Below are 15012 nucleotides of genomic sequence, written 5' to 3' on the forward strand. Positions count from 1 at the left end.
TGCTGTCAAAACTCTGAGCATGTGTCAGACCCCCCTTTTGTTCTTTTGAGGAATGGGGTTTTGGTGTGCATATATATATACCCTTCTACCTTGGCCCGGTTTGGCGGGTGCTGCTGGTGCTCTCCAGTGGTACGATCCTTGATGGTGGCAGAGCCTTGCCGCTAACGAGTCCAGAATTTTACCAATGTGTTAAAGATTAACCAAACTCACAGATGAGGCGTTACAGATTTAATCAATTCCTCATATTGCTAAACTTTCAATACGAACAATGCCCCTATGCATTTTAACGCTGCAAGCACCTTGATCACAAGATACAATATCTTACCACCCATTCCTCATTTTTTGATCACTTTCGTTCGAACGCATATATGAATGTGCGATAAAACATCACAAAATCAGCGCAAAAGTCTAATATTTAAAATCAATACTGTATAAATAGTTATTTGTTATACCTATTGATAATCCTTTGGCATTTTCTAATAATGCAGGTACCTATAACATTCATCAGTGTTCTATTCATTGAAGTTGCATTCTGGGATACCTAGTTTTTATGGTGGGGTCCCTCTCTCTCTTCATGATGCATGTATTAATGGCCTTCATTTTCCATAAATATTTATAAACACATTTATAATGAAGTCCACTTAAAATTTATATCATCATTTATGCCCTCTCGGGGGCTTATCATCCATATATTCTATGATTTGTATCAACATTAATACACATATGTCTAGAAATTGATCTCAATTATATCACTTACAGTATGCTTGATCAATTTAATCAGTCTAACCAAACCCAACTTAAAGTGCTCATTGTTTGTGCAAACCGTACAATTTTTTCATTAACATCCGAAATTTTGAAAAACCTTACAATAAAAATTAAATATCAGGTGGTTGAACCAAATAAGTAATTTCTCATCTATGAATGTATGTATGGTTCCTCATCCTGAATCAGTCCATAAGGTGCTGATGTTCTTAAGTTCAATAAGTGGCAAAATTCTCATTGTTTTAGCTTTAGTTCCCGATTTTCTCCTCAATCATTTTGTTCAATTTGTTCAAGTGCATAGAATTTATTTTTATTTCTTCCAGTCATTCTGATGATTTATCTCTATATCGTTTGCCACTGCACTACTCTAATCATTATGTGTGGTGCTCTTAAATGTTCTAATATTAAATGGTGCCGCTCGCAGCTGTTGCTTTGGGACGCTGAGTTTGATCCTGTCGCATTCTTCGTTTGGGAGCCAGTTCTACAGAGGGATAACAAACTTTGTGGATTCACTGCCGCTTAACACACAGGGTCCGGGACTGCGAGACCCAGGGTTCCGCACACGACCAACGCAGCGCACCTGGTGTCTCTTCCCGCCCTCTGCTCCTCCCTCCTTCACCGGCTTTATACAGCTCGCGGCCCCCGCTTCGCAGGAGCCGCTCGCAGCTGTTGCTTTGGGACGCTGAGTTTGATCCTGTCGCATTCTTCGTTTGGGAGCCAGTTCTACAGAGGGAAAACAAACTTTGTGGATTCACTGCCGCTTAACACACAGGGGCCGGGACTGCGAGACCCAGGGTTCTGCGCACGACCAACGCAGCGCACCTGGTGTCTCTTCCTGCCCCCTGCTCCTCCCTCCTTCACCGGCTACATACAGCTCACGGCCCCCGCTTCGCGGGAGCCGCTCGCAGCTGTTGCTTTGGGACGCTGAGTTTGATCCTGTCGCATTCTTCGTTTGGGAGCCAGTTCAACAGAGGGAAAACAAACTTTGTGGATTCACTGCCGCTTAACACACAGGGGCCAGGACTGCGAGCCCAGGGCTCCGCGCACGACCAACGCAGCGCACCTGGTGTCTCTTCCCGCCCCCTACTCCTCCTATGTAGTCACGCCCCCAACGCTTAGCGGGACGCCGGACGAAGCCCGGACAAAGGGCGGAAAGTCTGAGACAGTCCGAGACTGACCGTGACTGGACTGGGCCAGGGTTCTTATCTGTTACTTTCGTTGCTTTCCCGCGGTACCTCGATAGTAAGACTTTTTATTGTTGTCACCTCTACGTATTGTTGGTATTGTGTTCTATTGCTAATTGTCATACTTGGTGCCAGTAGAGCTTCCTGTATAACAGTGGTACCAACCTATTGAGTGTAATATGTCTAAACAGAAGTCTTCTTCTGCTACTAACACTATAGATAACTACCTAGTGCAGGTAGTCAGTAAAATTAATAATTCTAGAAGGATATCATTGGGTTTGAGCTCCACTCCCTCAATCCCCACAGAGAACTCCCTATTAGAACCGAATCAGGTTGAAGTTCCGAAAGAGGTACATCATAGTGATTCCTTTGACAATGTATTTACCCAGGAAGATAACCCCGACCAAACTACCTCCACTGCAATTAACTTGGTAAATGATTCCTTAGATCAATTCAATATGACCCAAGAAAAATCACTCCCACCCTCCCCTGTGTCTGTCCCAGTAGCTAGAGCAGTTAGAGAACGTAGAAAGGGCACGAATAAACACGTGGGCTGCGCTCTAACAGGAAAAGGACTGCCTCGCCTCCTAAAATTATGCCCATAAAAGATACAATTGGGGAGCTTGGTGAGAAGGTGACAATGGAGGATGAGCAAATTAAAACACTTGTGAGCATGACTGACTCTAAGATTAAAAATATTGTCAAACCGTTGATAGCCAAAATTGATCACTTAACAGCAGAGGTATCTAGGCTTGGGGGTATCATAAACCAGACAGTAGAAAAGGTGGGCAACACACAAACATCAGCCCTAGTAGAGCCGATCCCGTAGTAAATGCACCAGGTGCTGGGATAGAGAGCAGGGAAAAAACTGCCCCAATTCCCCATACACCCGATTACTGTGTACCCAATAACAACCAGGGAATTAATATAGAAACCCAGCCATCTAAATTCACGAGCACAGGTATTGAGAAAGGCCCGGTCCAACTTATAGTAGAGGCTTCTCCTCTAGTTTTGGCCCCAGCCAATGTACCTCCTTTAAAGCCGGGCCAAGTAGAATCCACTGCTTCTTTGATTAGCAAAGCTTTTCACTGGTTATCCAACAACATGGTAATATCCCCTTGGGGTAAACAGCAATTAGCAGAGGAAATCACCATGGCAAGAAGGGTGGATTGGATAGGGAATGGTGATTGTGTAGTCTTGCATTTTCTAAAACCAGAAGTACTTCCTGAGGTTCTGAGGAATCTTTTTCCTCCACGACGTAGGAGCACTGATATTGTCCCGTTAACTTTGGATTTTTTCTACCATAGTAGTAAAATAGGGAACCTGAGTATTCTAAAGACCAAGTGGAACCTGGTATCACACAAGTGGGGTATGGTCCCCCAACCCAGTGAATGGGAAATTAATCTAGAAAATCGATTTGGGGTGTTATCAAACCTGAATGAATGCCATTGACTCAAATTGGCTGATAGAGCAGTGTCAAATGAGACAGCGGATTCAACCCATAAAGATACCCCCACAGAGAAGGAGCACAGTTTGACATATGTTATTTCCTCGTTCTCGGGGAAAAGGGTAGAGGAAACACTTACCACCAGAACTGGAATAATGAATAGACCTCTGGAGCCACAGTTAGACCCAATTACAGCGGAACTAGCTCCCGACTTACTTGTACCTATGCTTGAACCCCCATGTCACAATAATACCAATCTAGATCTAGAAATGGGGTGGGGGGATGATCTCCAAGGTTCTTCGCTTCCACATGTTACACCGGATGTAATGGTAGATAGTATAGAAGAGAAAGGATTGTCCTTTCTTTCCTGGAACATTGCTGGCATCACCAACAAGCTGACATCTCCTGATTGGTGTGTATTTATAGAACAATTTGACATCTTATTGTTCCAGGAAACATGGTCTGTGACCCCAATACTCCATCAAGGGTACCTTAACTTTTATATCCCAGCTACAAAAAACCCTAGGGATCGACCAGTAGGGGGATTAATAATCTGGGTTCGCCAAAATCTATGCTGCAGTATTCATCAAAGGAGTTCCCCACTAGCAGATATATTGCCAATCACTCTTACCTGGGCCAATGGTTATGGGATGGTCATATTTAATATTTACGCCAGGGGATTAGAGGGTGGTAAAGCATCAGAAATAATAACCGCTCTGGATCATGAGCTTGAACTTCTCCCAACATATTTGCCTTTCATTGTTGGGGGTGATGTTAATACCACTTTCGAACTGCTTGGCCATGAAGACCAAACCTTATCAGAAGAAGAGGATAGTAAGTGGGGTATCTCACAGTTAGAACTCCCTGCAGTTAACAGATGGACAGAGGCGGCTATCAAATTGAAAGCCCTATGTCTGGAAGAGGACTCAGAGCAGCAAATGGAAGAACTCCATCTGATCGACAGGGGAACAAAACATTTAACAATGGGAGGTTCTCCAGCCGAATAGATTACATCCTAGTGGATGTTAGATTATGGCACAGGTTGATTGATATGGTAGTTAAAACCCAAATGGAGAGTGATCACAATCCTCTCTGCATGGTTCTCAAAGTAACTGTAGGATCAAGAAAACCAAATCTAGGAGGAGGTAAAACTACCCTGGATATTGTATCTTCGAACAACCAGCGCCATATTAAATGGAGTAGACTTATTGAGAACATGGAGAGATTAGAGGACCTAAAAAAAGTAGTGTTAGAAGAAGTGGCCGAGATTAATTCAAATGTTAACAAGCAGAATTTCCCTGAAATTATGCTTGAAGCTCATACAGCCTTTTTTACAAAGCTTCAGGAGTTTTTTAAGAAGGAGAATAAACCAGGATATGCCCAGAATAAAAAGCCCATACAAGGATGGTATGATAAGACCTGTAGAGAAGCTCGCGAGAACCTTAGTTTAGAACTCATAAATAAGAATACCTTAGGGGTGAGAAAAGCAAGGGACAACTATAGGAAGGTACAAAAAGAGGCTAATAAGAAGTGGGACGAGGCCCATTGGCGTGATCTGAAAATTGCCTGTGATGCAAGGAATCAGAGTCAATTTTGGGCTCTGGTTAAATGGGATAGAGGAGGGGTGGCTCAACCCCCACAAAACAATGTAGCTCAAAACCAATGGGTAGATTTTTTTAGACCACAATATGCTTCTGTGCCAATTGTAGGGGAATATACTTTACCCCCCCCACAATCTTCTACCAATGTCAGCTATTCAGCATAAAAGATGTCAGTATAGCGTTAGATTGTGTGACAAGGGGTCGTGCTCCAGGAATGGATGCCATACCAGCAGATGTGTTCTTAAGTGATCGCCCATCCTGGTGCCAGTACTTTGAGTGGCTAGCAAACTCTGTGGCTAGAGGTGCACCTATACCTACCTCTTGGAAGGGCGCAGAAATAATACCAGTTTTTAAAGAGGGAAACAAATCACTACCCAGTAACTATAGACCTATTAGTCTTATAGACTCTGCTCAAAAAATAATAGGTTGCCTAATACAAAACAAATTACAATCCTGGATCGATGAAAATGATATTTTATCTCCATATCAAACTGGGTTCCGTCCTTGCACAAGCTCAATTGATAAGGTTTTTTTCTTTATAGCTCTGTACTGGAGGAATGTGTTGCTCACCAATGGAACCCTCTACGCTGTATTCGTAGACCTAAAATCAGCTTTTGATTTAGTCCCTCGTTCCAAACTCCGGGGGGTACTTGCTGAAGCTGGGATGCCCCGGAACTATTGACGCTTCTCGTCCGCTTACATGAGAACAATTATGCAAGAATCAGGTGGGGTGCTCAGGGCGAGGGGACGAACACATTCCCTGTCAAGCGTGGGGTTCGGCAGGGGTGTGTCCTGGCACCGACATTGTTTTCCATCTACATCAACGGGATTGTAAACCATCTAAGCCGTTCCCCCACCAATGCACCGATTTTGGCTGGAGCTCGTGTACCTGTTCTCATGTTTGCGGACGACACGCTCATAGTTTCCCGCACACCAAGTGGGCTTCAGAAGGCAGTTAATGCCTTCGGAGAGTTCTGTAAAGCACATGGACTAGAGATAAATACATCTAAGACCAAGTTCATGTGCTTAAACCAATGGAATACCTTTAGGGGTTCAATACATTTTGAGGGTATCCCATTTGAACAGGGTGAAGCCTTCACATACCTGGGAATAAGCCTCCAAAGTAATCTGAGTTGGAAAAACATATTGATATGGCTGTGTTAAAGTTCCATCAATTGGCAGGTATAGTGGCTCACAAACATAAAATTTCACTGACCAAGCCCATTACCCCTGCCCTAGAAATTTACAACATGAAGGTAGTCAGTGCCTCCCTATACGGTTCGGAACTTTGGGGTTTCTCCAACCTGAAACAGTTAATATTGGCGGAAAATAGCTTTCTCCGCCACTTGGTTGGGGTCCCCCAAAGTACTCCCACTGGCCTATGATCTGGGCAGGAAAAATATTAAGGATTTGGCACGGCTTCGTCCGTTACTATACTGGAGAAGTCGTATGACCACCCCTGAACTAGCACATTTCGCAAATGCCCTAAAGGATATTATAAGGGCAGATTGCTTTCATTCGATCTTGTGGTTAAAAGAAATAAGAGGATTGCTCAGCAAGCTGGAATTAGATCACTTATGGAATTCTCCCAATGTTGAAAGTTTCCCACCAAAGGCTATGTTAAAGAACATGTATTGGGAAATGGTATGGACGTCTACCCAATGTACAGGCCTCAATACCAATTTAACCGAACGTTATTTGAATATTAAATCCGTACCTTCTTGTGAACTTTATTGGGACATTATTGAAAGACCACTTGACAGAAAATTATATTTTCAATTTAGAATTGGGACGCTTCCCATAAAGGCGTTTACTTGCAAATGGTCGACAAACCAGGACGATAAATGTCCTCATTGCATTGATTTAACAGAGAATATGGCCCATATATTGTTTGTTTGTCCCTTATATGTTAATCCACGACGCATATGGATAAAACCAGTGTGCCTAAATCTAGGAACACGTAGGTGCATAAAGGCACTAAGAATATTGGAATCAGACTGCACACCCTATCTGGCGGTTGCTGTCGCAAAATTCCTAGGTTGGTCATGGATTATACGCACCCGCACTTTACAACAGCTAGGCACTCTCTAAAGATATCATTGATATGGTTGATAGTTATGTTTTTATGTAGCTAATTTCGCAAATAGCAGCATTATGTTTAATAAGTTTCTTAAAAGATGTCGATATTAACCTTGTTTTAATATCTATTGTGTAAGTAAGAATGTAAAATTGCTTTTATGACTGCTGTCGAATAAAGCTTTGAAATTGAATTTAATTGTTCTAATATTCGGTTCTTCAGTTCACAAATAGTACTCCTCGCCTATTTTAGATTGCATGAGCATTGAATTACATATATCTCAAATTGGCTTTTGCAGGTGATATATTGTTCAATTTTCCATTTGTTCTTAGTTGCCAAAATTATTTATTGTTTGCCCACTTATATTTGTTGCATTTATGAAATCCTACATGTGAAAAACAATTTATTTCTGTTCTTCTTTTTAAAGTGGCTGTGCATTAAATAGTCATTTAAATTCCTTTCCCCTTTGAAAAGTAATGTTTGGATGCCTGCCCATTATTTTTTTACTAATGTCGGATCCAGTTGCAAAATATTCCAAATGGAATTTTGTTTCCAAGTTTTGGGGAAAGTGTAGGGGAGAACAAGGTAAAGGGGTAGCGCAGGGACAGTGGTAGGGGTAGCTGGAATGGCTTGATTAGTAGTAGGTAAAGCAGGACTTCCAATATCATGGTTATAGTGTAGTGTAGAAAAATCACAAACTACTGAAATGATCATGTCTTTTTTTCTTCTGCAAATATAATCTTCCAAATGTATGTCTATATTTATTAGGTCATCTCAAATCCCTTTAAATGTTTTTTTTGTGTAACACATTCTCAGAATGTCATGCAGGAACATGCACAAACTTTATGTCTCTTGTGTTTGGGTTCTTAATGGGAGAGCCCTATCTTTTCTCTTTTCCAGATAGTGGAAGCATGTAATAGGAAGCCAAAGACCATGAGGATTTGGGTCTATGTGCAGGAGCTGACCATCCGGTAACCCTTTAAATTAAATATGTGATAGGCTATTGTTTAAATTGCCTTCAGGTCCTCTACGCTATTAACTTAGGAAAGTATCATAGCACATGATCACCATAGCTTCACTGGTCCTCATCTGGCCGGAGGGTTCACCGCAGCATATGATCACCAACCATGCCTTGGCCCTCATCAGGACAGACATATGTGACCCTTAACTTTTCATTTGCCTAAACCAAGTCAGAGGGCTTTTCAGCATTTATAACAACGACTAAAGACAAGGGTGTTGCGGAACAAGAGTTTTGCACAGCAGGGCCTTTGCTCCAGCACCTCTCCACCACATTCATCTAGGTAAACAAAATACTAATACCTTATTTTTCCTCATCAGCACAAGAGGCAAAGAAGAGTTTACAGGGTCGCTGTTGGTGGAGAACCTGGGATGATGTTGACTGAGGGCTGGTTCATGGGGAAACAATGACCTGGGATGTGGTGATTTGGGAGATGTGCTGATAAGTTGCTGTTAAAAAATTTAACATAATCGTTTTCTTTTATGTTCTGGGAGATTTCACAATTTAATTTTGCACTTTCTTTCTCACAGAAAATCCACTTAATTTGGAAGATTTTCTATCAACAATTTCTGAAGAAAATTCTTGTGAAGTTTGGAAAGTTGGTGAAGGTTTAAAACAAACTGCATTCTCTATTTTTGATCCATGAAGAAGGCTGATTTAGGATCAGCAATAGAATATATTTTCCTGTAAGTGACAATTTTAATCATCAGATTGGAGTTACAGCCCTCTGGCTTACCTTGTGAAAGTTTCCACTCCAACATCTGTCTTTGTAGCCAGGGTTTTATATGCCAGCCCGATGACCCGGAAACCTTGCAAAGTGTAATGTTCAAGCTCACTTAAGAAATTTAAAGGCACTGTTAGGGAAAGGATAAATAAGATTCTAATCACTAGTGTATAACACTGCATTATAGTTACATACTGTGTTCTCTTAATCAATGTAGCAATCAAGAACAATTCTTTATGAAACAAGGCAAAACGCAGGTACACTGTTGTGGAACTGACTTAATTCTCCAGAGCTCATCGATGTTGTAATAGTTCATGGTTGTTAAAATACTTCATGTCCCTTGTAGCTAAAGTTGATTAATACGCCTTTTTTGTAATAAAACGAAATACTATATGTTTTCCTAGTAACAGCAAGAAAGCACTGCATTGGTATAAAATCTGAATTTTCCCATGTTCAGACTATGGGCCTTATTAGGATCTTGGTAAACAGGGATATTCCATCACAAACGTCAGCCAGTTTTGAATAGGGTCAGCATCTGCAGTATTGACTGTAGTGATAGCAGGAATGGTATTCTGTAGGTGAAGATTAAAGCGATCAGCATCTAGCTTTTTCCAATTTCAAAACCCGCTTTGAAGGAGGAGATAGAGGAGTTCTCACACCACATTTCCTGTTTCACCTTAAAGCTAACCACAAAATGATCTGACCATATTATAGGGAGGGCTCCATCACATGAGATGTTAACTAAGTTAGAAAAACTAGGGTCCAATAGATAACCTGCCTTATGCCTGGGGCCTGAGTTACATAGAAGGACATTCATGGCAGCCAAATCAGTAGTGAGAGTGGAACTGATAGTGCAAGTGGGTTCATTAAAATGTATGTAAAAATTAGTGGCTTCTAACAATAGAGGGGCGATAAGATCTGGGAGCGCAGCTGCCAAACACCTGCTGGACCTGGAGGGCGCTAGATCAGGATCCCAGAAAAGGTGAATTGTCAAGTAAGCGAGAGTTTAAAAAGACTGGCTTCACAGCCCTTAAAGGATAGATCCTCCCATTTGCAGGTCTAAGCCATTTTGAAAATTATTCCTATACCCCCTCCAACTTTGTCAACGCGATCCTTTCCAAGGATCGTGTAGTTAAGAGGTAGAGCGATCGCAATGTCAGGTCCAGAACTGGCATTTAGCCAAGTTTCCATAAGGAAAATGGTGTCAGATTGTGTATTTAATAGGATGTCATAGATGTCTTCCTTATGTTTGGGAAGTGACCTACAATTGATACAAAAGAAGGGAAATTCATGCAGGAAAGGCTGCATCATTATTAGCAGAGGGCAGTGTCAGTTTACTGTGGTTCCTGGGGGTCGATTGCCTGCAGGGTAGTGTGGTGAAAGAGAAACCACAGCGGAAACAATTAGAAGAAGAGTTTCCTGGAGGGGAGTGTATTCTCCTCTGAAGTGATGGGTGTATTCTCATCTGGAGCAAGGGTGAATTCTCTTCTGGAGTAGGGATGTATTTTCTTCTACAGCAGGGTGTTTTCTCCTCTGGAGTGGGGGTGTATTCAGGACCATGAATAAGGGGATTTCACTTACCTGGTAGATGTGGCTTCTCAGGGACAGAGTTCATACTCCCCCAATTCCTCTTCGTCAGTCAGCCTCAAAAAGTGGCGACCATGTGTTGTCAATATGTTTAAACCTGTGGATAAAAGTACATAACTTGCTTTGCTTTCGGCATTTTTACAGACTGTGGCATCACAGAAACTCTACCTACCTGTCTGTGGCCGGCAAAACCTGACGACCATTTCCGGTGCTCCTTTCATAAAACCCATCAACTCATTCGATCCAATGACCTGGGTAACGACAGACATCCGCTGCAGACTGGAGGAGAATGGAAATTGGTGCATAACGACAACTCCATCAACTGGCACCTTTGATGAAAGCATAAAACATTACAATTGAAGCATTAATAAAATGATCTAATGCAGATCTGGTTAATCTTCGGTCTAAAGAAAACTAAAAGTGACGCGAGTACTTCTAGTGAAACATTTCCCATACAAATAGGTACAGCTTAGATTCTCCCTTTTATGCTACATGTAGAAGGGTCGAGGGTGTTGTGGGATGCATGCGGCTGTATATATTTACATCCATCTACAGTCTAGTTAAGGTAAATAAAAACAACAATGGTTCGTTTCACTAACATAAAGGGGCTTATCACGATGTCGGTTGGAGTTGCGTCAGACCGCCACCTTCTTGGGCCCAACAGACTTTAGGTCCACAATGGTTACAGTGCGACCAAACACTGTTCGGTCCCATACACACTTTTCTCTATAGGAGCTTATTTCACAGCTGTAAACCAGCCATAATACTGGCTCCTATAGAGAAACAGAGGGATGCAAAACCCAGCCCCCTGTGGACGGCACCCCATGGTGCCTGTCACACAGTACAGGGTTTTACAGGGGGTTAACCTAGGTACCCCCTCAACTACCAACAGTAAGCCGCAGGCTGAATAGGGCCCTGCTAAGGGTCCATAAAATCACTTTCCAACAGCCTTTCCTTGTGAGAATGCTGGCATGGAAAGGCTATGGGAAACCAACACCATAATCCAGACGGCAGAAATGCTGTTCATTGGGAATTACGGTATAGTTCCGATGGGCTGAAATACCCCGAGAGCAGGTCAGAACCTAGTCAGAATGACCGGCTGGTTTACGTTCTTGAGGAAAATTGAATTTTGCCTTGTCATGTGTGCCTACGTGTTCCCCATCCTATGTTATATGTGCATGATCGATATGCATATATCCCCCTATGATCGATTAAAGACGCAATTATAGTTGTGTCCAACTCTAGTATGCCAGTTTCCAGTTCTCGTGAAAGCAACGAGTATTAGGCCTATGTTGCCACGTTTTACAGTGTGCACGTTAATTCATTGAATTGTCCCCGTTTCTAGGCCTCAAAGGGCCCGGACACCAGATTCAAGCTCCTGACTCCTGAATCCACTCCGAGGAGCGATGCAGCCCCCACCTGCATCCCTGACCCTTCACTTACTTCCTGCCGCGCAGCGCGGTGCCCGGCCTGGCTCTGCCTGCCTGTCTGCCAAAGAATATGTTATGCCTCCAGTTATCAGTTCAGCTCTTCGTCTTCACATTCCTAAGCTAGCGAACCACATAAACAGCTTCAGCTATAGTCTAGTCTTCCTGTCTCCATGCAAGTGAATTACTGTATTAATATTCATGGAAGATTCATAGCACACGCAATACATGTAGAATATATGCATGCACCAGCCTTAGTATCAAGTAGCCTTTGCCCTGATAACTTTTAGATTCTATCAACATGTACTCCAAACACCAGATACCAGATATGCTATAGGTACATGTCGCCCTGACACCGCAGACTTTAGTCTCCTCTTCTAGTGCAGAAGTCATAGCCCCCAGTTCTCCCCGGTAACACGTCATTGTCCTTTTGCGCGCACCACTAGGTTAAAGGTTCCAGCTGCTCAGGTAGCCCCCTCCATGTATCCACCCACTTCATGACACTTCTGTGACGTTCTCATCACATGTCTACGTGCACGCCCTGTGCACGCCTTCTTTTCACGCCCATGTGTTCTTATCTTACGCTTGTCACTTGTTACGCCTACTGTATGTAATGTAATTGTGATGTTTTACTATATATACCTTGTACTGTTAATGAGACGTTGCAGCTGCCTTCTATGCCATTCTATTTCAGGCTGTTCCGATCCTGTCCCTTCCCTTGTGCCTGATTAAAGCCTGTTAGACTCAGATTCCTCGGGTCCTGCCTCTTATTTATTGAGCTATCTGTTATTATTAATGTATTCAAAAATAGTACAGGTAATTAATTATTTATTTACCACATAAATGACGCCCGAATAGGGACGTGCCCCTTCCCCACGCGCCGGCGATGTAACGCAGGCCCCCTGACCCTTCTACAGCCGTGACGGAACTCTACCGTGCACGTGCAGATATTTCTGCTTCATCAAGTCTCCCTCAGGCCCACGGAGGAGACGGAACCTGCGGTCCGGCATCCAGACGAGGCGGTGAGGAATGCGGTTCGTCCCGACCAGAGCCCAAGCCGAGAGAGCAAGGTCCGAGGTATCCGGAGGCCCACCTGTTTCTGAAGTCCGAAGTTCGTAGTAACCAGACGTCGTAGCAGTCCAGTCCAGTCCGAGGCCTTCAGTTTCTGCTTCCCGGTGAGTACCGTTGCGGGGGAAGTATCTAGACAGGTTCATTAGTTTGTTCCTGGTCCGATGGGTTTGGGTACACAGATCCAGTCCGAAGTATTCACCTAGGTGGATACGGTATGACGTGTCTCTTTACGAGACCGGTATGTTCTGTACTGTTTTAGCAGTGCATCCAGTAATTCTAGTAAGTCCGTTCTCGAGAAATTCAAGTGTTATGTTTTCAGTGTATCAGGTAGTATTCTGTTCGAACTGTTATTAATGTATTTCTATGTCGTGGTATGAGTGATTTGTTTGCCATTCCATTACTGTGATTATTGTGTATTGTGTTCGCAAGTACAACTCAGACATGCCTCTGTTTTCGAAGTTACGTCAGATAAAAACTAGAAAAGGGTTACTCGAAGAAGCAGTTCCTGTCCCTCCTAGGGACAGTCCTGGACACTTTATGTATCACAAGCATGGCTTAGATGCCATATTATATCTAGACTTATGGGTGGATTACACGAAGAATCTTGAAGAGAAATATAGATGGCCTGTATCAGGTACATGGGATGGCGAGTGCATCATGCGAGTAGAAGAAGCATTATGGAAAAAGAAAGCCAGACAATCCCAGAAAGATGCCATCGAGTTATGGCGCAAAGAATCTCATAGAAGAACCGAAAAAGAATTCAGAAAAACAGAATTAAGTAGGGAATCCTCAGAAAAAGCCCAAGAAAGGGAATTAATAGAAGAAGGTGAACGAGTTAGAGCAGAACAGTCAGACAGACAGAGAAATGCCCTTATTAAAGGTATGTATCCTCTTCTTGCCGAGGGCTTGCCGAAGGCAACCCCGGAAGCACCCTGTAATTTACCGCCACCACTGGTCCCGATTAAGCTACGTCATAAACCGACCGCAGCTGAAATTTTTCTTTCGTCCTACTTGGACGACACAGTCCCAGCATATGCAAATCGTATTCCGCCTGCTCACCCTCAGCATCCTGTAAATAATGTAATTCCTGCTCCTCCAGCCACTGGTCCCGGGGACCAAGTTAATGTGCCAGTACCCCCGGACCAGCCCACATTAAATGCACCCGTTTTGCCAGTCACTTTACCAGCACGTACAGTATTAACTGACGATTCTAGTTCAGGAGCAGCGGGGGGAGGTGCTCCTATCACCCCGCCTCAAGTAAGACGACTGACGCCGCGAGAAGCAGCGTTACAGCGTACGCCAAAAGTGGCTACATACACAGACCTCAAGCGACTTCTTACTGACTGTGTATATGATCCAGTTCCAGGCGAAGATTACATGGTATTATATTCAGTACGTTTAAGACGGGTTGCCAACTTTTTGATCACCCTGCCCGACATGAAGGAACATCTAGACAGAATATATCATTTTGTCCGTACAGGGGAGAATCCAGGAAGTATTCACGAAGCTATGGCACACAGAAAAGCCGAGATTCAACATATGATTTTACAGTTCTTGATTAACTGTTTAATCAGAGAACAAGATTATCCTGATAAAGACAAAGACGAGATGAAAGGCCTGATCAGGTGGAGTGACAATATAGCCGAGGGAAAACACAAGACACAAGGTAGTGTAGAAAGTATGTACAAGAAAATTCGTAAGGAAATTATAAGTATACACCAGAAAGAAGAAGCAAAAAGAGGAACCGAGAAAGAGAATGACTCTTCTAGTGAAGAGGTAGACAGCGAGAATCCCTCCAGAATAGCGTATGTAGGTAGAACTAGATTTTCCGACAGACATTCATGCCTAGATTACAAGAAAGTTTTTCCTCCTCCAGTACCAGAACAGTGTTCTCTTGAACAAGTATTCCAGGCCACCGATCAAATTCTGAAATCACGAATAGGTTATAGCGAGCTTAGTACAATGCATGAACAAGAACTAGCCCGATCAGCAGTCCAATGGACTAGTGATTCTACCACGTTTCCAGATGAAATAGTGGCCCAAACGTTTCTGAAACTGCCCCCAGCCGAGCAGCGTCTGGTGGGTACATATATGATCCAGCACCTCATTACACT

At 43.1% G+C, this 15012-nt stretch overlaps 1 protein-coding gene across 1 annotated transcript in view; it reads right to left on the reverse strand.

The window, feature by feature from the left end:
- The window catches only part of LOC144792094 (putative cation-transporting ATPase 13A4), a 506631-nt gene that overhangs the window by 232368 nt on the left and 259251 nt on the right, over positions 1-15012 (reverse strand). The window contains 2 exon segments of the mRNA XM_078666960.1: positions 8826-8943; positions 10573-10729. Coding sequence (XP_078523086.1) covers positions 8826-8943; positions 10573-10729 — 275 coding nt within the window.

The sequence above is a fragment of the Lissotriton helveticus genome, chromosome 11 (assembly GCF_964261635.1).
Source record: "Lissotriton helveticus chromosome 11, aLisHel1.1, whole genome shotgun sequence".
NCBI lineage: Eukaryota > Metazoa > Chordata > Amphibia > Caudata > Salamandridae > Lissotriton > Lissotriton helveticus.